Genomic DNA, 24,600 nt, shown 5'->3' with positions numbered 1-24,600 from the left:
TTTCTGTTGAAGCATAATCTACATTTTTTTTGTGATTGTATACTTTTAGATTATCTTGATTTTAAGAAAATTTCATTTCTCTCACTCCCAGATAATTGTTAAGTCACCTCTCATTTCGTATGGTACAGTTCTGCTTGTGGATCTCAGAATGACTGATTTGGGAAATTGATGGGAATTATAATAATTTATAGGCAAAGTCCAATTGTTATAGCATGAGGGTATTATTTAATTCCCCCATACCCAATATTCCTCAGCACAGAGTAAAAGTAGGGTTGTTTCTAAATTCTTCTCTCATCAGTTCCTCCAACGGTTTACGATACAATGGAAATTTACTTACTTACTGCTGGTGTAGAGTGAAGCCAGCTGTTGAACAATATTCATTATCACCTCATAACACCTTGTAGTAAAACAGGACAACTCCTAAAAGTGAGAACAATTTATTTTAGTTACTTCTTCAAACTCTTCTATTTACTAACTCAATGGTCACAAACCATATACCCTAACACATTTCTTAACACGCCAACCTCACTTTCCAAAATCCCATTATAACAAGTTAGATTCCTACTATACTAGAGAAAAAATGTTCATAATCTACATCACTGACCTGTTCTGGAAAATAAAGCCTTCCTCATCACCACTTTTTAAGGTTGAGTATGGCAGTCTTCTCTGTTTGAGCAGAAGAAATTCCAGCTATATCCATTTTCCCTGTTCCAACCTTCCCTTGACCTATCTCATCTTTCCTGTAATGTGGCAAAGAGGGCCTGACACCTTGGAAAAGATGTGGGCAAACAAGTGATTCTGCTTTGTTCGTACAGGTTGTAATTTCTTCAATGCCTATCAGTGTCTAGCTTTCAGCTTTATGTTCTGGTTGACGATAAAGTGTATACAAGTGAGCAGTGCCTAGCTTCAATTTCCTCTGCTGTTCCCTTTCTATTTGTTATTTCCCTACCTTCCACATGCAAATCTCCCTCCCTGCATTCCGAAATCACTGAGTTTCATTCTCATACCCATCTAACAAACCTTTACCAATTGACCAATTGCAGTGCAATCAGTTGCAGTGATTAAAGTTGAACCTTGCACAGTACCAGTCTTGATAGCCCAGGAATATACAGCCCCTACAACCCCTCCATCCACACTTCTGTTCAAATCCACTACCCACCATCTTATGCCCTGTGTATTTGGAAACCAAAATGTAAGCCATCAGAAGTGCTCCAGTAAAACCATAATAATCCAAATAACAATAATGACATTACAGCAGCAGCGACACGGGTCCAATTCCAAAGACGTATGGTATGGGTCGCTAGGTTATTTGGTCACATGGGCTCACTGGGACAGAAGAAACTGTTACTGTGCTGTATTGCCAAATAAATGAATAAGTCTAGCAAACTCAGGACTTCATTGATGCCAGACTGGCAGATTTTCTGGACTATTAGATGTCATGCACTTCTTTCCAGATGTAACTCTACAGGACAATATATTTTCAGTGAACCATGCAAGTAAAAAAGGAGCATAGAAAAGATTTCACGAGCCACATGCCAAACAGTCAGACAGTGGATTACTGGAGTTTTACAGCAGTGTGCTTTAAATTCCCACAGCTTACCTGCAGGACCACACACACCCTTCTGCCCTTTTCATTGTAATCAACAAGGTCCATCAATGTTATCCTCAACACCAGCCCACACTTCCCCCTCCCCACCCTGGGACACCTGGAGAAACTTAGTTATGTTCTTTTTTTGGTACCAGACAGCAAACATACTATCCTGGTATTACATTTGTTGCTGCAAAGTGTCCATCTGTCCAACGTCACTCTCTTCCCCCACACAAGCCATGACAACCCATCATAAATGCTCATGATCTTCTGAAACAACTGAATGGACAAAGGCATACCTGCAAGAAAGAAATAAATCTGCCCATCTGGACCTGCGACTCCCCTTCAGCCATACTTGAATCTGTGACTAAAACAGAAAGCAACATTGTTGGATCCCTCTGGATTGCTGATTTAGGGGAACAAGGAAACAGAGATCGGATGCTTACAGAATCATACACTGTACCTTCTCCCAAGCTGCTTTTGTGCATTCTAACAAGTTACTGACCAGAAAAAAAAAATCAATGTAGCAGAATTAATAAACATAACAGCTACTGATAGACCTCTGGTCTAAAAATTCAAGACACTGCTTTGATATTGGCAAAATACAATATAGCTGCACACAGAACCAGCAAAATGGTTATCAGATTGTTGTGCAGCAGCATAATAGCGTTGGTTTTAAAGCAAGTAAAGTGAAGAGTCCTAATTACTGGTGGATAAAGTCAATTCCAACAGAGAGCAGAGATGAAGCTCCAAGAAGATGGAATGAAGTTGACGCTGCTGCCTCACAGCTTCCCAGCAGTCAGGTTTGATCCTGACCTCAGTCCCTGTCTGTGTGGTGTCTGCACATAGAAACATAGAAAATAGGTGCAGGAGTAGGCCATTCGGCCCTTCGAGCCTGCACCGCCATTTATTATGATCATGGCTGATCATCCAACTCAGAACCCCGCCCCAGCCTTCCCTCCATACCCCCTGACCCCCGTAGCCACAAGGGCCATATCTAACTCCCTCTTAAATATAGCCAATGAACTGGCCTCAACTGTTTCCTGTGGCAGAGAATTCCACAGATTCACCACTCTCTGTGTGAAGAAGTTTTTCTTAATCTCGGTCCTAAAAGGCTTCCCCTCTATCCTCAAACTGTGGCCCCTCGTTCTGGACTTCCCCAACATCGGGAACAATCTTCCTGCATCTAGCCTGTCCAATCCCTTTAGGATCTTATACGTTTCAATCAGATCCCCCCTCAATCTTCTAAATTCCAACGAGTACAAGCCCAGTTTATCCAGTCTTTCTTCATATGAAAGTCCTGCCATCCCAGGAATCAATCTGGTGAACCTTCTTTGTACTCCCTCTATGGCAAGGATGTCTTTCCTCAGATTAGGGGACCAAAACTGCACACAATACTCCAGGTGTGGTCTCACCAAGGCCTTGTACAACTGCAGTAGTACCTCCCTGCTCCTGTACTCGAATCCTCTTGCTATAAATGCCAGCATACCATTCGCCTTTTTCACCGCCTGCTGTACCTGCATGCCCACTTTCAATGACTGGTGTATAATGACACCCAGGTCTCATTGCACCTCCCCTTTTCCTAATCGGCCACTATTCAGATAATAATCTGTTTTCCTATTTTTGCTACCAAAGTGGATAACTTCACATATATCCACATTAAATTGCATCTGCCATGAATTTGCCCACTCACCCAACCTATCCAAGTCACCCTGCATCCTCTTAGCATCCTCCTCACAGCTAACACTGCCACCCAGCTTCGTGTCATCCGCAAACTTGGAGATGCTGCATTTAATTCCCTCATCCAAGTCATTAATATATATTGTAAACAACTGGGGTCCCAGCACTGAGCCTTGCGGTACCCCACTAGTCACTGCCTGCCATTCTGAAAAGGTCCCGTTTATTCCCACTCTTTGCTTCCTGTCTGCTAACCAATTCTCCACCCACACCAATACCTTACCCCCAATACCATGTGCTTTAAGTTTGCACACTAATCTCCTGTGTGGGACCTTGTCAAAAGCCTTCTGAAAATCCAAATATACCACATCTACTGGTTCTCCCCTATCCACTTTACCAGTTACATCCTCAAAAAATTCTATGAGATTCGTCAGACTTGATTTTCCTTTCACAAATCCATGCTGACTTTGTCCGATCATTTCACCGCTTTCCAAATGTGCTGTTATCACATCCTTGATAACTGACTCCAGCAGTTTCCCCACCACCGACGTTAGGCTAACCGGTCTATAATTCCCTGGTTTCTCTCTCCCTCCTTTTTTAAAAAGTGGAGTTACATTAGCCACCCTCCAATCCTCAGGAACTAGTCCAGAATCTAACGAGTTTTGAAAAATTATCACTAATGCATCCACTATTTCTTGGGCTACTTCCTTAAGCACTCTAGGATGCAGACCATCTGGCCCTGGGGATTTATCGGCCTTCAATCTCCTCCATCTCACTGGACCTTCTGTCCCCTACTATTTCTGGAAGATTATTTATGTCCTCCTTAGTGAAGACAGAACCAAAGTAATTATTCAATTGGTCTGCCATGTCCTTGCTCCCCATAATCAATTCACCTGTTTCTGTCTGCAGGGGACCTACATTTGTCTTTACCAGTCTTTTCCTTTTTACATATCTATAGAAGTTTTTACAGTCTGTTTTTATGTTCCCTGCCAGTTTTCTCTCATAATCTTTTTTCCCCTTCCTAATTAAGCCCTTTGTCCTCCTCTGCTGAACTCTGAATTTCTCCCAGTCCTCAGGTGAGCCACTTTCTCTGGCTAATTTGTATGCTTCTTCTTTGGAATTGATACTATTCCTAATTTCTCTTGTCAGCCACGGGTGCACTACCTTCCTTGATTTATTCTTTTGCCAAACTGGGTTGAACAATTGTTGTAGTTCATCCATGCAACCTTTAAATGCTTGCCATTGCATATCCACCGTCAATCCTTTAAGTGTCATTTGCTAGTCTATCTTAGCTAATTCACGTCTCATACCTTCAAAGTTACCCGTCTTTAAGTTCAGAACCTTTGTTTCTGAATTAACTATGTCACTCTCCATTTTAATGAAGAATTCCACCATATTATGGTCACTCTCACCCAAGGGGCCTCTCATGACAAGATCGCTAATTAACCCTTCCTCATTGCTCAAAACCCAGTCCAGAATAGCCTGCTCTCTAGTTGGTTCCTCGACATGTTGGTTCAAAAAACCATCCCGCATACATTCCAAGAAATCCTCTTCCTCAGCACCTTTACCAATTTGGTTCACCCAATCTACATGTAGATTGAAGTCGCCCATTATAACTGCTGTTCCTTTATTGCACACATTTCTAATTTCCTGTTTAATACCATCTCCGACCTCACTACTACTGTTAGGTGGCCTGTACACAACTCCCACCAGCGTCTTCTGCCCCTTAGTGTTACGCAGCTCTACCCATATCGATTCCACATCTTCCCGGCTTATGTCCTTCCTTTCTATTGCGTTAATCTCTTCTTTAACCAGCAACGCCACCCCACCTCCCCTTCCTTCATGTCTATCCCTCCTGAATATTGAATATCTCTGAACATTGAGCTCCCATCCCTGGTCACCCTGGAGCCATGTCTCTGTGATCCCAACTATGTCATAATCATTAATAACAATCTGCACTTTCAATTCATTCACCTTATTACGAATGCTCCTTGCATTGACACACAAAGCCTTCAGGCGCTCTTTTACAACTCCCTTAGCCCTTATACAATTATGTTGAAAAGTGGCCCTTTTTAATGCTTGCCCTGGATTTTTCGGCCTGCCACTTTTACTTTTCTCCTTAGTACTTTTTGCTTCTACCCTCACTTTACACCCCTCTGTCTCTCTGCACTGGTTCCCATCCCTCTGTTGTGAACTAACCTCCTCTCGCCTAGCCTCTTTAATTTGATTCCCACCCCCCAACCATTCTAGTTTAAAGTCACCTCAGTAGCCCCTGCTAATCTCCCTGCCAGGATATTGGTCCCGCTAGGATTCAAGTGTAACCCGTCCTTTTTGTACAGGTCACGCCTGCGCCAAAAGAGGTCCCAATGATCCAAAAACTTGAATCCCTGCCCCCTGCTCCAATCCCTCAGCCACGCATTTATCCTCCACCTCATCGCATTCCTACTCTCACTGTCGCGTGGCACAGGCAGTAATCCCGAGATTACTACCTTTGCGGTCCTTTTTCTCAACTCCCTTACTAACTCCCTATATTCTCCTTTCAGGACCTCATCCCTTTTCCTGCCTATGTCATTGGTACCTATATGTACCACGACCTCTGGCTCCTCACCCTCCCACTTCAGGATATCTTGGACACGATCAGAAATATCCCAGACCCTGGCACCAGGGAGGCAAACTACCATCCGGGTCTCTGGACTGCGTCCACAGAATCGCCTATCTGACCCCCTTACTATTGAGTCCCCTATCACAACTGCCCTCCTCTTCCTTGCCCTACCCTTCTGAGCTACAGGGCCAGACTCTGTGCCGGAGGCACGGCCACTGTCGCTTCCCCCGGGTAAGCTGTCCCCCCCAGCAGTACTCAAACAGGAGTACCTGTTGTTAAGGGGCACAGCCACCGGGGTACTCCCTATTACCTGACTTTTCCCCTTCCCCCTCCTAACCGTGACCCACTTGTCTGCCTCCCGTGGCCCCGGCGTGACCACCTGCCTGCAACTCCTCTCTATCACCTCCTCACTCTCCCTGACCAGACGAAGGTCATCGAGCTGCAGCTCCAGTTCCGTAACGCGGTCCCTTAGGAGCTGCATCTCGATGCACTTGGCGCAGATGTAGACGTCCGGGAGGCTTGGAGACTCCAGGGCCTCCCACATCCGACACCGAGAACAGCAAACTGCCCTCACACTCATCCTGCCCCTCTCCTCAAATAACAACAGAAAATGAATGCCAAACCTTCCTCGCCTCGCCCGTTTCCGCCTAAGCCCATTGAGCCGAAGCCCTTAAGTCTTCACTCTGCTCCCGGCTCACTCCGCAGCCCGCAAACTACGCTGCCCGCTCTATGAGGCTTTGTTCCTTTTAAATCTGCCGCACTGCACAGCCCGACGTCACACGCCTGCGCAGTCCCACCTCTCAGAACGCTGTTGGAGAAAATAAATAACGAAAATTTCAACATGTTCCCTGTGGACACTTGGGTTTCCCCTAGGTGCACCAGTACCTACAAATTCCCAAAGATGTGTTGGTTGGTAGCCTAACTGGCTTCTGTAGTTGGCCCTTAGTGCGGAGGAGTGGTGGGAGAATGCTGGGGGCAGGCAAATCCTTTGGACGGATTGACAGGCTGCATGACCTCTAACCTAGTGAGAAATCAGGCTGTTAATTTTTTTTTCTAAATGTATTCAACATCACATGGACCCAAGTCAACTTTTGCCAACAGGTAGTAAATGTGTCAGACAAAATATCCCACTAGTACAGAAAGATCACAGCATATGCTGCCTGAGCCACCGAGTTTCTCCAGCACTTTGTGTATTTCTCCAATTCTGGCATTTGTAGTCACACTTTATACTTTATTGTCGCCAAACAATTAGTACTAGAACGTACAATCATTACAGCGATATTTGAATCTGCGCTTCACACTCCATGTAACTTCAGAGCATAATAACCCAGGTTTAGATTGTGAATATACAGATATAAAAGCATTTGCTACTAATAAATTGCATTAGAAGTAAATCCAACTAACCTCCTTCTCCATAAAACAGAAGGCCATTATAAAATTTTGTTTCAGCCTAGAAGACAAAACAATTCAGATACTTGAAAAGCACAAATAGGCCAGTTACTGTTTTCGAAAACAGATGAAAATCAAAAATGATACTTCCCATACCTCGTATTTCAATTTTTTTACTTCACAGCAAAGAGCAGCATAAACTGTTATTACTTTATTCAGCACCTACAAAACAATTTCACACAATTAACAAATATTCGGGTCAAGAACACAATTTCCAAGCAGCACTAAACTCCACCATTTACTACTAAGTTACCTGCTTTGACACCTTAATACCTAAATGTTAAGACTGGCTCAAGTACAAGACACTTCTACAAGGATTTTGAACTAATTTACTAAAACAGATTAAATAAGGAACCCAGACTTGGTTAATTAAAGCAGAGTAAACTAAGACCACTGAAACTCCAATCCTAGTACAGAGCATATTGGAAATATCTGCAACAAGTACTATCCAACGTACCACAACACAAAACTTTATAATAAAGATAATTACTAATTTCATAAGCATACACAACCTTAACATATTGATATTGCAACTGATTAAATATTAATGAGAAGACTGACTATTGTTTACAGCCTAATATGAACTTACTTTGTTTTCAGTCTTAATAAGTTCCAGTAGTGAGGATTGTTCATACGGCAGAAGCTAAACAAAACAAAGAGAGTTAAGTAGCACAGTAGTTAAATTATCATTCTTGTAAGCCAGATTCCAATCCCACCATGGCAGCTACACAGTTTCAATTCCATTACTGATCTAGAATATACTGGAAAGAAACAGTTGGCATATGATGACAGGTTGACCATAAGACCATAAGACATAGGAGCAGAATTAGGCCATCTAGCCCATCGAGTCTGCTCCACCATTCAATCATGGCTGATCCTTTTTTCACTCCTCCTCAATCCCAGAATCCGAATCCTTTTTTCACTCGTCCTCATTATTTTTATGTTTTCATTCACCAGAGTTTACAGACTGAGAGGTAATTGTATTGAAACACACAAGGTTCAGGAGGGGATTTACAAGATGAATGTGGAGAGGACACAGTAATGGAGTTAAACAGCATGGAAACAGGCCCTTCGACTCAACTGGTCTACACCGACCAAAATGCCTGATGATCAAAGGGTAATAACTGTCCCTGAACCTGGTGGGGTAGGATGCAAGGCTCCTGTACCTCCTTCTCAATGGCAGCAGTGAGAGGAGAGCATAGCCTGGATGGTAGGGGTCTTTGACGATGGATGTTGCTTTCTTGTGGCAGTGCTCCTTGCAGATTGTTCAGTGGTGAGGAGGGTTTCGCATGTGATGAACTGAGCTGCATCCACCACTTTTTGTAGGCTTTTCTGTTCACGGGTATTGGCATTTCCATTCCAGGCCGTCATTGCAACCTGTCAGGATATTCTCCACCATGCATCCACAGAAGTTTGTCAAAGTTTTAGATGATGTGCCAAATCTGCACAAACCTCTAAGGCAACAGAGGTTCTGTGTGTTGGCCCTTACACGCTAGTCCCATGGCACATGGACATCCGGATTCTTCCTCCTGTAGTCAATAATCAGCTGATCATTAATTATCAATAATAATCTTACCCCTTCTCTTCTCCTCACCTGCCTATCACCTCTCTAGTGCTCCTCCTACTTCCCTTCCCATTCTCCCATAGTCCACACTCCCCTCCTATCAGAGTCCTTCTTCTTCAGTCCTTTACTTTTTCCACCTATCACCTTTCAGCTTTTCACTTCATTCCCTCCTGCTCTACCTACACATCTTTCCCCTCACCTGGTTTCATCTATAATCTTCAGCTTGTACGTCTTCCCTCCCCCTATTACCTTATTCTGGCTTCTCCCCGCCCCCTTCCTCGCCAGTCCTGATGAAGGGTCTTGGCCCAAAAATATAGACTCTTCATTACTTTTCATAGATGCTGCCCGACCTGCAGAGTTCCTAGTGCATTTTGTGTGTGTTAATTTAGATTTCAAGCATCTGCAGAATCTTGTGTCAATAATCAACTCTTTGGCTTTGCTGACATTGAGTAAGAGATTGTTGTTGTGGCAGCATTCAACCAGATTTTCATTCTCCCTCCTATTTTCATTCATCACCACCTTTGATTTGGCCAACAGTGGCATCATCAGCATTGATTTGGCATTGGAGCAAAACTTGGCCACAAGTATAAAGCAAAGAGATCAGCGGGCTGGGCACACAGTCTTGTGGTGCACTTGTGCTGATGGTTAATGTGGAGGAGAAGTCGTTACCAATCTGTACTGACTTGGGTCTACAAATGAGGAAACCAAGGATCCAGTTGCACAGGGAGATATCGAGGCCTAGGTCTTCAGAATCAGAATCAGATTTAATATCACCTGCATAAGTCGTGACATATGTTAACTTTGCAGCAGCAGTACAATGCAATAGATAATATAAAAATCTGAATTACAGTATGTACACACACACACAAACAATATCAAGTTGCATGCCAGAAATTAAAGAGACATTGAATCACTAATCTGCCTGATAAGGGTGTATAGCAGAGACATTGGGATGTCATTTGGACTGGAAAAGTACAACTGGATGGTAGTGAAAAGAGGCAAACTCATCAAGACTGAAGGAGTCGAGTTATCCAAAGGCCACATACCAGACATACAGGGGAGCTACAAATACCTGGGGATCCTACAAGCACGTGGAAGCCACGATGAGGACACAAGAAAGGCTGCAGCATTCAAGTACCTCCAAAGAGTGAGACAAGTCCTAAAAAGACAGCAGAATCAGAGCCATCAACACATTCACCCTATCAGCCATCAGGTACCCAGCCACAATTGTGTACTGGCCAAAGAACGAACTGGAAGCCACCGACATCAAGACCTGGAAACTACTAACAATACACCCAAAGTCCAACATCAAGCGAATGTACACCCGCCAAAATAAAAGAGAACAGGATTGGAAGTGTCAAGGCCACACAGTCCTGGAAGAAATGCAAAACATTCACGAGTTTGTCAGGACGACCTGCTAGGAGAATACCTCAGACAGTAGGCAGGGGACATGAAAATGGAAGAGGGTGAAGCACAGCCCAAGGACTAGAGGCCATGGCAGAACAAGCAACTGCATGAGATGTACCACTGCCAGATATCAGAGGTGGCTGACATAAGAAAGCCCTACCAATGGCTAGAAATGCAGGGCTAAGGGAGAGCACAGAGGCACTGCTCATGGTTGCACAAAAACATTAGAAGCAGGGGTCCATCACACTAGACAAGACCCAAGATGCAGACTATGCAAGGAGTCTAGTGAAACCATCCAGCACATAGTAGCAGGGTGCAAGATGCAGGCAGAGACAGCATACACTGAACGGCACAATCAAGTTGCAAGAATTGTGTACAGGAACATCTGCACTGAGCATAGACTGGACACTCCCAAGTCCAAATGGGAAACTCCCAAGAAGGTAGTGGAGAATGGCAGAGCCAAGATCCTGTGGGACTTCCAAATACAGACTAATAAACACACATCCAAGGTGCACCAGTGTTGTCTGTCAGCGAGGTGGAAATGTTATTTCCAATGCCACTGATTATGGTCTTCCAGTTAGGAAGTCGAGGATTCAGTTGCAGAGGGAGGTACAGAAGCCCAGGTTATGAGGTTTTTCAATCAAAACTGTAGAAATGATGGCATTAAAAGTTGAGTTGTAGTCTGTAAACAGCATTTGACAGATGATCCAATGCTGCGTGAAGAGCCTATGAAATCGCGTTCACCGTAGACAAATTGCAGTGGGTCCAGTTGATTCTAGCCATAACCAACTTCTCAAAGCAATTCGTCACCGCAGATGTGAGTGCTACTGGATGAGTCATAAAGGCAGATCATCCTGCTCTTCTCTGGCAATGGTATAATTGCTGCCCTTTGGAAGTAGGTGGGAACTTCTGACTGTAGCAATGAGAGACTGAAAATGTCTTTGGATACCCCTGCCAATTGGTTGGCACAGGTTTTCAGAGGCTCACCAGGTACTCCATCAGAGGCTGTCACCTTGCGAGCATTTACCCTCCAGAAGGACAGCATGATGCTGGCCTCCAAGACAGAGATCACAGGGTTACTGGGTGCTGGGATTCTCATAGCTGCAGATTTATTCTCCCTTTCAAAGCAAGTATATGAGACCTTGAGCTCGTTCTGGAGTGAAGCATCACTGCCATTCATGATACTGGGTTTCGTTTTGTAGGAAGTAAAAGCCTGCAAACCCTGCCAGAGTTGACGTGCATCCAATGTCGCCTCCAACCTCGCTTGGAACTGCTCCTTAGCTCTTGAAATAGACCTCCGCAAGATATACCTGGTTTTCTCATACAGACCTGGGTCAGCAGACTTAAATGCCACAGATCTATCCCTCAGCAGACGACGAAACTCCTTGCTCATCCATGGCTTTTCACTCATCAAGTTCTCATAGGAACACACACGTCCACACAGTTTTTAAATGAAGTCAGCGGCAGCTGTGGTGTACTCATTCAGAGTCAAAGATGAATCCCTGAATACAGTCCAGTCCTGCACCTCCCTTGTTTGCAGCAGAGCGTTCCATACATTCATTACTCTCTACTTTATAAGACCCTAGCGGAGGCCTGACTAGTGTCTTGTAAAGCCTCAGCATTGTCACCTTGCTTTTACATTCTATTCTCCTTGAAATGAATGCCAACATTGTATTTGCCTTCTTTACCACAGACTCAATATGTAAAGTAACTTTCTGGGAATCTTGCATGAGGACACCCAAGTCCCTTTTGTACCTTTGAATTTTCTCCCAACTTAAATAATAGTCTGCACTTCTGTGCTTTTTACCAATATGTATCATACATTTCCTAACACTGTATTCCATCTGCCACTTTGCCCATTCTTCTAATTTGACTAAGCTCTCCTGCAATCACATTGCCTCCTCAGCACTACCTACTCCTTCACCTACAAGACCACAAGACATAGGAGCAAAATTAAACCATTCAGCCCATTGAGTCCATTCCACCATTTCATCATGGCTGATCGCGGATCCCACTCAACCCCATACACCTGCCTTCTCATGATAATCCCTTGATAAATTCCTGATTGGTTGGGGCATCAACTTCCGCTTAACTATACCCACAGATTTGGCCTCCACTGCAGCCTGTGGCAGCACATTCCACAGATTCACCACTCTTTGGCTAAAAAATCTCCTTACTTCTGTACTAAAAGGCCAATCACCTACCTTCATATTATCCACAAACTGCCACAAAGCCATCAATTCCATTATTCAAATCATTGACAAAACAATGTGAAACGTATCGGTCCCAATACTGACCCCTGAAGAACACCACCAGTCACTGGCAGCCAACCAGAAAAGGCACCCATTTGCTGCATCCTGTCTGTCAGCCATTCCTCTATCCATGCCAGTATCTCTGCTGTAATACCATGGGATTTTATCTTGTTAAGCAGCCGCACGTGTGGCGCTTTATCAAATATCTTCTGACATCTACTGCCTCTCCTTTGTCCACCCTGCTTGTTACTTCCTTGAAGAAATTTAACAGATTTGTCAGGCAAGATATCCCTTTACAGAAACTATGCTGACTTTGACTTACTTTATTATTAGTCTCCAAGTACCCCGAAACCTCATCCGTAATAATGGATTCCAACACTTTCCCAACCACTTTATTCACTAGCGTTTGAATCTTCCTGACGTGGCTGAGTTTGAGTCTGTGTTGTTTATTTTGTGCTTATAAGCTGTGTGCCTTGTTGTTTACATCTGTGTTTCTTGTATTTGTGATTTTAGCTACCTGTTATGGTTTGTACAGCACTTTGGTCAACATGGGTTGTTTTTAAATGTGCTTTATAAATAAATTTGACTTGACTTGACACTGAGGTTAGGCTAACTGGCCTATAATCTCCTTTCTTTTGCCTTCCGCCCTTGTTAAACAGTGGAGACACATTTGCAATTTTCTAGTCCTCCGGAACATAGCCGATCCACCAATTCGAGGCAATCCTTTAGTCGCTCCTCTACCTCCCATGACCATTTTTTTTTGCTATCCTTCCTTCTGGTGTCTTGCTTTTCAACCCCCGCCTGCCTGTATGCAGGCAGGAGGAGGACAACTAAATGATCAGATTTCCCACAATGTGGTCTAGGAATGGAATGGTTGGCATTCTTGAAGGTAGTCTAGCAGTAGTTGAGTGTGTTGGGTCCTCTGGTGCTGCTGGTGATGGTAAATGGGGAAAGATTTCAAGCTAGCTTGACTGACCTCCCCAGCAAGGATGTGAAAGGCAGCAGAGACGGTTATTTCTTGTTTGTTAATCATGGCACTCAATACATTGAGTGCTTGCTGCCTTTGGCAGTATGCAAACTGTGGTCAAGATTGTGGTAAATAATTCTCTTGGTAGGTAGAATGGTCAGCACTTACGTGTCATCAGCAAACTTACTAAGCATGCCTCATACATTCTCATCCAAATCGTTAACAAACAATGGGCCCACCACCATGAGACACACCGACAGACAGAGGCCTCTGGACCTCCAATCCTTCAGTTTCTTCTTTCTACCAACAAGTCAATCGTGCACCCAAGCAGCCAACTCTCCCTAGATTCCATTCGATCTAATCTTCCAGGTCAGTCCACTACGCAGAACTTTATCAAAGGTCTTACTGGTCATATAAACCACATCTACCACCCTAACCTAATCAACTTTCTTGATTACATCACCAAAAAAGTTCAATGTTGTTCATAAAATCTGATTTTCCATGCACAAAGCCACGATAACTGCCCCTAACCTTACCCCTCAGAATCCTCTCCATTAACTTACCTACAACAGATGTTAGAGTTACTGGTCTCCCGTTCTGAAGTTTATCTTTGTTGACTTTCTTAAATAAAGGCACAACATTCACTACCCTCCAATCTACAGGCACCTCCACTGCAATACGGACTATCCCCAAGACCACAAGCTATCAGAGAAGATATCAGTCTCAGAAGACCTCTCCATAGTTCCTAGTTCCCATGTCTTCACGCCTTTTTCTATGGTAAAAACAGAGGGGGAATATTTATTAAGAACATTGCCTAAACAAGATGTCCCCTTTGCCCTATGAGAACATAAGCACGTAAGAAATAGGAGCAGGAGTCGGCCGTCTGACCCATCAAGCCTGCTCCACCATTCAATAACATCATGGCTGATCCGACTAAGGACTCATCGCCACCTACCTGACTTTTCCCCATAGCCCTCAATTCCCCTACAATGCAAAAATCTATCTAATCTTGTTTTAAACATATTTACTGAGGTAGCCTCCACTGCTTCATTGGGCAGAGAATTCCACAGATTTACCACTCTTTGGAAAAGCAGTTCCTCCTCATCTCCATTCTAAATTTACCCCCCTGAACCTTGAGGCTATGTTCCCTAATTCTAGTCTCACCTACTAGTGGAAGCAACTTTCCTGCCTCTATCTTATCTACCCCTCTCATAATTTTCTATGTTTCTATAAGCCTTTCTCTCATTCTTCTGAATTGCAATGAGTACAGTCCCAGGTGACTCAATCTCTCCTCATAGTCTAATCCCCTCATCTCTGGAATCCACTTGGTTAACCTCCTCTGCATTGCCTCCAAAGCCAGTATATCCTTCCTCAAGTAAGGAGACCAGATCTGCACTCAGTACTCCCAAGTTTGGCTTCACCGGTACCCTGTACAGTTGCAGCACAACTTCCCTGCTTTTAAATTTAATCCCTCTAGCAATGAAGACCAACATCCTATTTGCCTTCTTGATAGCCTGCACCTGCAAACTAACCTCTTGTGATTCATGCACAAGCACTCCCAAGTCCCTCTGCATAGCAGCATACTGCAATCTTTTATCATTTAAATAATAACCTGCTCTTCCATTTTTACTTTCAAAGTGGCTGACCTCGCATTTACCAACATTGTATTCCATTTGCCAGACCCTTGCTCACTCACTTAACCCATCTATATCTCTCTGCAGACTCTCCGTATCCTCTGCACAATTTGCTTTTCCACTCAATTTGTGTCATTAGCAAACTTAGATACACTACACATGGTCCCCTCTTCCAGATCATTAACGTATATCTTGAACATTTGCGGGCCCAGCACTGAACCCTGCAGCACACCACTCACCACTGATTGCCAAGCAGAGTAACAGCCAACTCTCTGCTTTCTGTTAGTTAACCAATCCTCTGTCCATGCTAATACATCGCACCCATCTCTATGCATCCTTATCTTATGGATAAGTCTTTCATGGCACCTTATTGAATGCCTTATGGAAATCCAAGTAAATAACGTCCATCTGTTCTCCTCCATCCACTGCGCTCATTAGATCCTCAAAGAACTCCAGTAAGTTTGTCAAACAGGACCTGGCTTTGCTGAATCCATGTTGCGTCCGCATGATGGATCCATTTCCAGATGCCTCGCTATTCCTTCTTTAATGATAGCTTGAAGCATTTTCCTAACTACTGATGTTAAACTAACTGGCCTATAGTTAACTGCCTTTTGCCTACATGCTTTTCTGAACAGGTGTGACATTCACCTCTTTTCAATCAGTTGGGACCTGCCCAGAGTCCAGAGAATTTTGGTAAATCATCACCAAAGCCTCTACTATAACTTCTGCCATTTCCTTCAGTACTCTGGGATACATTCCATCAGGACCAAGGGACTTGTCTATCTTCAGGTCCACAAGTTTGCTCAGCACTACCTCTTCAGGGATCACTATTACAATGAGGTCCTCACCTCCCATCGCATCCATAACATCTTTCTTTGGCATGTTAGATGTGTCCTCACCGTGAAGACTGACACAAAATAGTCATTCAAAGCCTCTGCCAATTCCTCATTACCCAATATCAATTCCCCCTTCTCATCCTCCAAGGGACCTACATTCACTTTGGCCACCCTTTTCTGCTTAATATAATCAGAAAAACTTTTATTATGTTTTTATATTCTATGCTAGTTTATTTTCATAATCCATCTTCCCTTTCTTTATTGCTCACTTTGTGGTTCTTTGTTGTTTTTTTATAAAATCTTCCCAATCTTCCAGTTTCCCACTACTTTGTATGCACAAGCTTATTATTTGATGCCTTCTTTTATTACCATAGTTACCCCTAGCTGGCTCTCCCCACTCTTACTGTCCTTGCTTTTGACTGGAATATGCTTTTGTTGAGCCCATGAATAATCTCTTTGAAAGTCTTCCACTGTTCCTTAACTGTCCCACCATATAGCTGTGATCCTAGTTGACCCTATCCAACTTCTCCCTCACTCTGCTATAGTCTCCATTGTTTAGATATAATACACTGGTTTTAGATTGAATTACTGCACCCTTCAGTTGTATGAGAAGCTCAATCATACTGTGATCACTCTTTCCAAGAGGATCTCCAACTTGCCTTGCCTTGCACCCTAAACTCCTGGTGGAGTCGTCGGGGTGCCATCATGTCAAGCTTTGCACCAGTCTGTTCCATCTGTCGCGGATGTGTGCCAGAGCCTGGGTCACCTCAAATGTTTTCCCTGTCTGTTCTTTAATGTTGTCCATCCATCTTTTCCTCTGTCTACCTCTCCTTCTTTTCCCCTCCACAGTTCCTTGTAGAATAGTCTTTGCAAGGCCACTGAATCTTGCTACGTGGCTGTACCATCTCAGCTTTCTTTTCTTCACCGCTGTGAGAAGGTCTACATGGGGGCCAATGTGATGCTGGATGGTCTTGCAGACCTGCTCGTTTGGAACATGGTCCAAGTTTGAGATGCCCAATATGTTGCGATAGCATCTCATTTCCAATGCCTGTATCTTCCTCTGTAGCTCTGCTGTGAGGGTCCATGTCTCACATGCGTACAGGAAGATGGAGAATACCAATGCACGCAGGAGTCTGATCTCATACTTCATGGTGATGTTGCTGTCCCTCTATATTGTCTTGCGTGTTGATAGTGCAGTCATTGTCTGTGCAGTTCTTGCCAGGACTTCTGGTCTTCATCTTCATCACTGATGATTGCCCCCAGGTATTTGAATTGCTGCACTGTCTCAAGTTTCTGACCATGGACTGAGATGTCTGTTGTGATGGCACTGTTGGTATTTGCCCCAACTACAAGATCACTAATTTTACCTGTCTCATTACACAGGACCAGATCCAAGATAGCACATTCCCTTGTAGGTTCAGTAAATGCTGTTCAAGAAAGCCATCACGGACTTTCTATGAAATCCTCCTCAAGACTTCCTCGAACAACTTGATTCACCCAATCACTGTGCAAGTTAAAGTCCTCCATGATTACTGCTGTTCTGCTCTTACATGCCTCAGATATTTCTGTGTTTATTGCCTGTGTCACTGTAATGTTATTATTTGGTGGCCGATAGACAATTCCCACCGGTGATTTTTTTCCTTTACTATTCCTAACCTCTACCCAAATGTATGTTTTCAGAGATTTTAAGTATATAAAGGGGGAAAGAATAACTAGAGAGAATAGGGCCCTCACACTAATAGAGTTAAATGCTTGGCTCAAGGATTGGTGTGGGAGAAGTGGGTTTGAATTGGTGGGAAACTGGCACAGTATTGGGGAAGGAGGGAGCTGTTGCATTGGGATTGGCTCCACTTGAACCGTAATAGGACCTGGATCCTGGCGAATCGCATAACGAGGGCTGTGGATAGGGCTTTAAACTAAATAGCAGGGGGCTGGGTTCAACAGATTGGAGAAGTATGGATAAAGTAAAAGAGAAATGTGTGGATAAAGAAAAAGTAAAAGATAAAGTTTAAAAAAGGAGAAGGGTGGAGAGCAGAAACATCAAGTGCATAAGGGACAAAGATAACTAGATTTTAAAGCTCAATGAGTTTAAGGGTACTTTACCCGAATACCCGTAGTATTTGTAACAAAGTCAGTGAACTTGCCACAGATCAGTATAAAGGAATATGATTTAGTGGCCATTACAGAAACGTGGTTGCAGGGTGACGAAGATTGGGAATTAACTATCCAAGGATATTGGGTAGTACAGAAGGATAAGCAGGAAGTAAGGAAGGTGTGGTAGCGCTCTTAATTAAAGATGATAGGTGAGAGATAGTGAGAGATGATATAAGATCTAAGGAGCAGAAAGTTGAATCCGGCAGCAGGTTAGTGGCAGTAACCTATTACATTTTGGGGCTGGTGGCAGCAACCCGGTAATTTGATAAGGGGGTAACCGACCTGGTCACGGGTGTGCTTAAACTAAGTAGTGGGGGGGAGGGGACAAACTGGAAATATAAGGATGGAGTTAAAGGGAAAGTGAGAATAAGAAAAGTTAAGAAAGACAACAGAATCAACAGACCAGAAAGCTCAAGAAGGTACAGTATGGCCAAATGAAATAAGAATTGGTGAGGGAAGTAATGAATTAAAAGTATTGTATATGAATGCATGAAGTATAAGAAATAAAGTAGATGAGCTTGAGGCTCAGTTGGAAATTGGCAAGTACGATGTTGTGGGAATAACAGAGACATGGCTCCCAGTGGACAGGGCCTAGGAAATGAACATTCAAGGGTATACGTCCTATCGAAAGGACAGACTGATGGGCAGAGGGGGTGGGCTGGCTCTATTGGTGAGGAATGATATTCAGTCCCTTGCGAGGAGACGTAGAGTCAGTATGGATAGAACTGAGAAATTCTAAGGGTAGAAAGACCCTAATGGGAGTTATCTACAGGCCCCCAAACAGTACTCTGGATGTAGGGTGTCAGTTGAATCAAGAGTTAAAATTGGCATGTCGCAAAGGTAATGCTACAGTTGTTATGGGGGATTTCAACATGCAGGTAGACTGGAAGAATCAGGTTGGTACTGGACCCCATTAAAGGGAGTTTGTGGAGTGCCTCCGAGATGGATTCTTAGAACAGCTTATACTGGAGCCTACCAGAGAGAAGGCATTTCTAGATTTAGTGTTCTGCAATGAACTGGATTTGATCAGGGACCTCGAGGTAAAGGAGCCATTAGGAGGTAGTGACCATAATATGATAAGTTTTAATCTACAAATTGAGAGGGAGAAGGGAAAATCGGAAGTGTCAGTATTACAGTTGAACAAAGGGAACTATGGTGCTATGAGGGAGGAGCTGGCCAAAGTTCAATGGAACAATACCCTAGCAGGGATGACAGTGGAACAACAATGGCAGGTACTTCTGGGAATAATGCAGAAGGTGCAGGATCAGTTCATTCCAAAGAGGAAGAAAGATCCTAAGGGGAGTAAGGGGAGGCCGTGGCTGACAAGGGAAGTAAAGGACAGTATAAAAGTAAAGAAGTATAACATAGCAAAGATGAGTGGGAAGCCGGATGACTGGAAAACTAATAAAGAGCAGCAGAAGATAACTAAAAAGGTAATACGCGGAGAAAAATTGAGGTACCGAGGTAAACTAGCCAAGAATATAAAGGAGGACAGTAAAAGCTTCTTTAGGTATGTGAAAAGGAAAAAAATAGTTAAGAACAAAATTGGGCCCTTAAAGACAGAAACAGGTGAATTTATTATGGGGAACAAGGAAATGGCAGACGAGTTGAACAGGTACTTTGGATCTGTCTTCACTAGGGAAGACACAAACAATCTACCAGATATAATATTGGCCAAAGGATCTAGGGTAATGGATGAATTGAAGGCAATTTATATTAGGCAGGAAATGGTGTTGGATAGACTGTTGGGTCTGAAGGCTGATAAGTCCCATCCCAGGGTACTTAAGGAAGTGGCTTTAGAAATCGTGGACGCATTGGTAATCATTTTCCAATGTTCTATTGATTCAGGATCAGTTCCTGTGGATTGGAGGGTGGCTAATGTTGTCCCACTTTTCAAGAAAGGAGGGAGAGAGAAATCAGGGAATTATAGACCGGTTAGCCTGTCACCAGTGGTGGGAAAGATGCTGGAGTCAATTATAAAAGATGAAATTACGACACATTTGTATACCAGTAACAGGATAGGTCCGAGTCAGCATGGATTTACGAAGGGGAAATCCTGCTTGACTAATCTTCCGGAATTTTTTCAAGATTTAACTATGAAAATGGACAAGGGAGAGCCAGTGGATGTAGTGTACCTGGACTTTCAGAAAGCCTTTAATAAAGTCCCACATAGGAGATTAGTGGGCAAAATTAGGACACATGGAATTGGGGGAAGAGTGCTGACATGGACTGAAAATTGGCTGGCTGACAGGAAACAAAGTGTAGTGATTAACGGGTCCCTTTCGGAATGGCAGGCAGTGACCAGTGGGGTACCGCAGGGTTCAGTGCTAGGACCGCAGCTGTTTACAATATACATTAATGATTTAGATGAAGGGATTAAAAGTAACATTAGCAAATTTGCAGATGACACAAAGCTGGGTGGCAGTGTGAAATGTGAGGAGGATGTTATGAGAATGCAGGGTGACTTGGACAGGCTGGGTGAGTGGGCGGATGCACGGCAGATGCAGTTTAATGTGGATAAATGTGAGATTATCCAATATGGTGGTAAAAACAGGAAGGCAGATTATTATCTAAATGGAGTCAAGTTAGGAAAAGGGGAAGTACAACAAGATCTAGAGGTTCTTGTACATCAGTCACTGAAAGCAAGCATGCAGGTACAGCAGGCAGTGAAGAAAGCTAATGGCATGGTGGCATAATGGCAAGGGGAATTGAGTATAGGAGCAAAGAGGTCCTTCTGCAGCTGTACAGGGCCCTAGTGAGACCACACCAGGAGTATTGTGTGCAGTTTTGGTCTCCAAATTTGAGGAAGGACATTCTTGATATTGAGGGAGTGCAGCGTAGGTTTACAAGGTTAATTCCCGGGATGGCGGGACTGTCATATGTTAAAAGATTGGAGTTTGTATACACTGGAATTTAGAAGGATGAGAGGAGATCTGATTGAAACATATAAGATTATTAAGGGATTGGACACGCTGGAGGCAGGAAGCATGTTCCCGCTGACGGGTGAGTCCAGAACCAGAGGCCATAGTTTAAGAATAAGGGGTAGGCCATTTAGAACAGAGTTGAGGAAAAACTTTTTCACCCAGAGAGTGGTGGATATGTGGAATGCTCTGCCCCAGAAGGCAGTGGAGGCCAAGTCTCTGGATAGAGCTCTTAAAGATAGCGGAATCAAAGGGTTGTGGGGATAAGGCAGGAACTGGATACTGATTGTGGATGATCAGCCAAATGGCCTACTCCTGGACCTATTTATGCACTGACTTGCTGCCACATGATTGGCTGATTTGGTATTTGCCTTAATGAACAATACCAAATAAAGTGGCCACTGAGTGTATATTACTGCAACATATTATGCCTACTCCTAAACTCAATGCCCTGACTGTTGAAAGCCAGCGTGCTATGTGTTGTCTTTGCTACTCCATCTATTGGGTGGCTGCTTTCACTTCCAGGTCCTTCTGTTCTACAACATTTATCAATGCCCTGCCATTCATCATTTAAGTGATAACCTGGCTTACCTGTCAAAACTGCATACATCATAGATCAATGTTCTTCACCACATTTCCCCTTAACAAACTTTGTTAAAAAAGCATTATTAGCTAGTCCTTTACTGCATTGGAATGTTCAGAATCCAGTTGGCTCTTACCTTTGTCAATATAACACTCGAATGAGAAATCATAGGTTCATGGTGAAAGGTGAAATATTTAAAGGCAACCTGAGGGTGGTGCAAGTCTGGAATGAGTGGCCATCAGAAGTGGTGGAATCAAGTTTGATTGAAACATTTAAAAGAAGTTTGGGTAATGTGACGAAAGAGGGTTACAAAGAGTACACATAGATTAAGATGTTAACTGTCCTGTGCTGGCACCAGTGGGATCAACAGTTGATCTACCACCTGTCTTCAGGAGAAAGAGAGATAAGGATGACAATGGAGCAGCATTTGGAAATGTTAATGAAGAGACGGGAGAGTTTAACGGAAGGAGACACCGGTCTGAGAACTGTCAAGATCGGCTCCCTTTTTGAACCCTGAACTGTTTGAAGTGTGATGGACAGGCGATACCCCAGCAGGGGGATAAAAAGGGACAGGTTCGCTAAGGCAGGACACACACGACACCACGAGGTAACGAGACCCTGGAAGCTGTGCGCTTCCCACAAGTCGGTGGGAGTTGTTGGAGGTCTGGCCGTGGGACCAGCCAGAGATGCACAGGGTAGAAAGGTACGGATCGGCGGGAACCTGGTGTGTGTGTCCACCCTTGCCTGGGTGCTGGGTTCACCGCGGAAGAACGATCGTATCTGAAACGGAGGGGTCACAGTTGGTGACCTCAGAAGACATTACAAAGGGCTCGCCCGAAAGCTGACTGCAAGGAATATCGAAGGTCTGTGTGGAAGCCGTTTTGAATATGCATTCGCTTTCGCCCTCTCTCTCCTTCCCCCCCCCGTCCACCGGCACGGCAGTGATTACTGTGAACTGAACTGAACTCAACTGAACTTTGCGTCACTTTGAAACTGGTCATTTACCCCTAGATGACGATAGAGCTTGATTGATCCTATTATCCTAGTTCTGTGTACATGTGTGTTTATCATTGCTGAACTGTTGTATTTATTATCCTTTTGATTAGAGTACTGTGTTGCTTATTTCTTTAATAAAACTTTCTTAGTTCCAGTAATCCAGACTCCAACTGAGTGATCCATTTCTGCTGGTTTGGCAACCCAGTTACGGGGTACGTAACATAAGTGGGGTTCTCGTCCGGGATTTTGAATGCTAAATTTGGGACGGAGTAAATTGATTGGGTTAAAATTCCCAAAAGAAAGAAAAGGCAAACAGCAGAAATGGAGATTGAGGAATTTCTAAAGACGCTGACCTTGGAGGCATTAGAGGATGCCAGGAAAGCGGAATTGGCAGCTGTGGCCAAACGGTTGAATCTTGTTAAGGGGAAGTCGACAATGAGGAGAGAGGAGATGCACAGAGCTATCGTAGAGCACTATGTATCTAAAGGTGTGTTTCCCCAAGGGGAGCTGGAGGTGGTGTCTATTGAAAAACCTGATGAAGACACAGTACAGGTGCAGATTGAAAAATTGAGACTCGAGCACGAGTTCCGGGTGCGGCAGCTAGAACACGAAGAGAAACAGTTAGAACAGCAAGAGAGAGAGAGAGAGAGGCAGTTGGAGCGAGAAGAGAGGGATGAACAGTTGGAGCGAGAAGAAAGGCAGTTGGAGCGAGAGGAGAAACAGAGGGAAAGGGAATTTGAGCTGGAGAAGTTAAAGATGACGGCAGAGCAGGGGCCCGTGCCGAACCAAGGTGGAGGGTTCAGGGCGACCCAGGAGGTTAGGCTGGATCCCCCATTTGACGATACCGATGTGAATCGGTACTTTCTCCATTTCGAAAAAGTTGCTACAAGTCAGGACTGGCCGAGGGATAAGTGGGCTGTTTTGCTTCAGAGTGTACTTAAAGGAAAAGCCCAACAAGCTTACTCGGCTTTGTCCACGGAAGATGCCCAGAAGTATGAGGTGGTGAAAGAGGCCATCCTCAGGATTTATGAGTTGGTCCCGGAGGCATACCAGCAGAGGTTCCGGAATGCGAGGAAGCAGTGGGACCGCACGTATTTGGAGTTTGCCCGAGAGATGCAGACATATTGTGAGCGTTGGTGCGCCTCGAAGGGGGTTGAGGGGGTTTATGACAGACTGCTACAACTGATCCTGATTGAGCAGTTTAAAGGTTGTGTCCCTGATGGTATGAGACCCTACCTTGATGAGAAAGAGGCAGCCACGTTAGCCGCAACTGCTAAGTTAGCGGATGAGTACGCGTTGACGCATAAAGTGAAGTTTGCCCCAAGTAAAGGCTACCAGAAGGGTAGTCAGGACGGCGGGAAGAGTCCACCAGAAAAGTCAGAAAATAAGCCAGGGACTAGTGAGAAGGATAAGGTAGACCGGGAGCAGTCTGGTAGGAAGTCTCCTGGGGTCGTCTGTTATAATTGTGGGAAAGTCGGACACTTTGCGTCCAGGTGCTTTGCCCCAAAGAAGGAGACGGGGAAAGGAAAAACGGCGATTTTGACTGGCTGTATCGAGCTGGTAAACGAACCGCTAGGAGAGGAAAGGTCTGCCAAAGTTCGGGAAGGGCGCGAGAGGTTTATCTCGGCCGGATTGGTGTCGGTGAAGGAGGGGTTAAACCCAGTTCCAGTGCGGATCTGGAGAGACACGGGAGCGTGTCAGTCACTGATATTGAAGAGTGTATTAGTGTTTAGTTCAGAGACCCAAGGTCAAAGGTATTGGGGAAGGGACAGAGGCAGTCCCTTTGCACCAGATACACCTACAAAGCAACTTGGTCTCTGGACTAGTCACGATCGGGGTGAGGTCCGAATTACCGATGAAAGGCGTGGAAGTCCTACTCGGTAATGACCTCGCGGGTGGAATTGTGTTCCCAGCCGTGAGATTGACAAGTCAGCCTGCCAGCATTGAGGCCCCCGCCCATGGACTTGCAG

At 44.3% G+C, this 24,600-nt stretch overlaps 1 protein-coding gene across 3 annotated transcripts in view; it reads right to left on the bottom strand.

Annotated features, from left to right (window-relative positions):
• Positions 1-24,600, bottom strand: part of washc4 (WASH complex subunit 4) — a 112,111-nt gene that overhangs the window by 68,985 nt on the left and 18,526 nt on the right. For all 3 annotated transcript variants that reach the window (XM_063072231.1, XM_063072232.1, XM_063072230.1), the window contains exons 3-7: positions 7,906-7,959; positions 7,413-7,478; positions 7,272-7,317; positions 1,888-1,955; positions 338-420 (exon numbers count right to left, since the gene is read on the bottom strand). In XM_063072231.1, coding sequence (XP_062928301.1) covers positions 338-420; positions 1,888-1,955; positions 7,272-7,317; positions 7,413-7,478; positions 7,906-7,959 — 317 coding nt within the window. The remainder of the gene's footprint in view (positions 1-337; positions 421-1,887; positions 1,956-7,271; positions 7,318-7,412; positions 7,479-7,905; positions 7,960-24,600) is intronic.

This window comes from Mobula hypostoma, chromosome 20 (assembly GCF_963921235.1).
Source record: "Mobula hypostoma chromosome 20, sMobHyp1.1, whole genome shotgun sequence".
Taxonomy (NCBI): domain Eukaryota; kingdom Metazoa; phylum Chordata; class Chondrichthyes; order Myliobatiformes; family Myliobatidae; genus Mobula; species Mobula hypostoma.
Note: the sequence above shows the minus strand (reverse complement) of the source record. Positions and strands in the feature narration are given on the sequence as shown.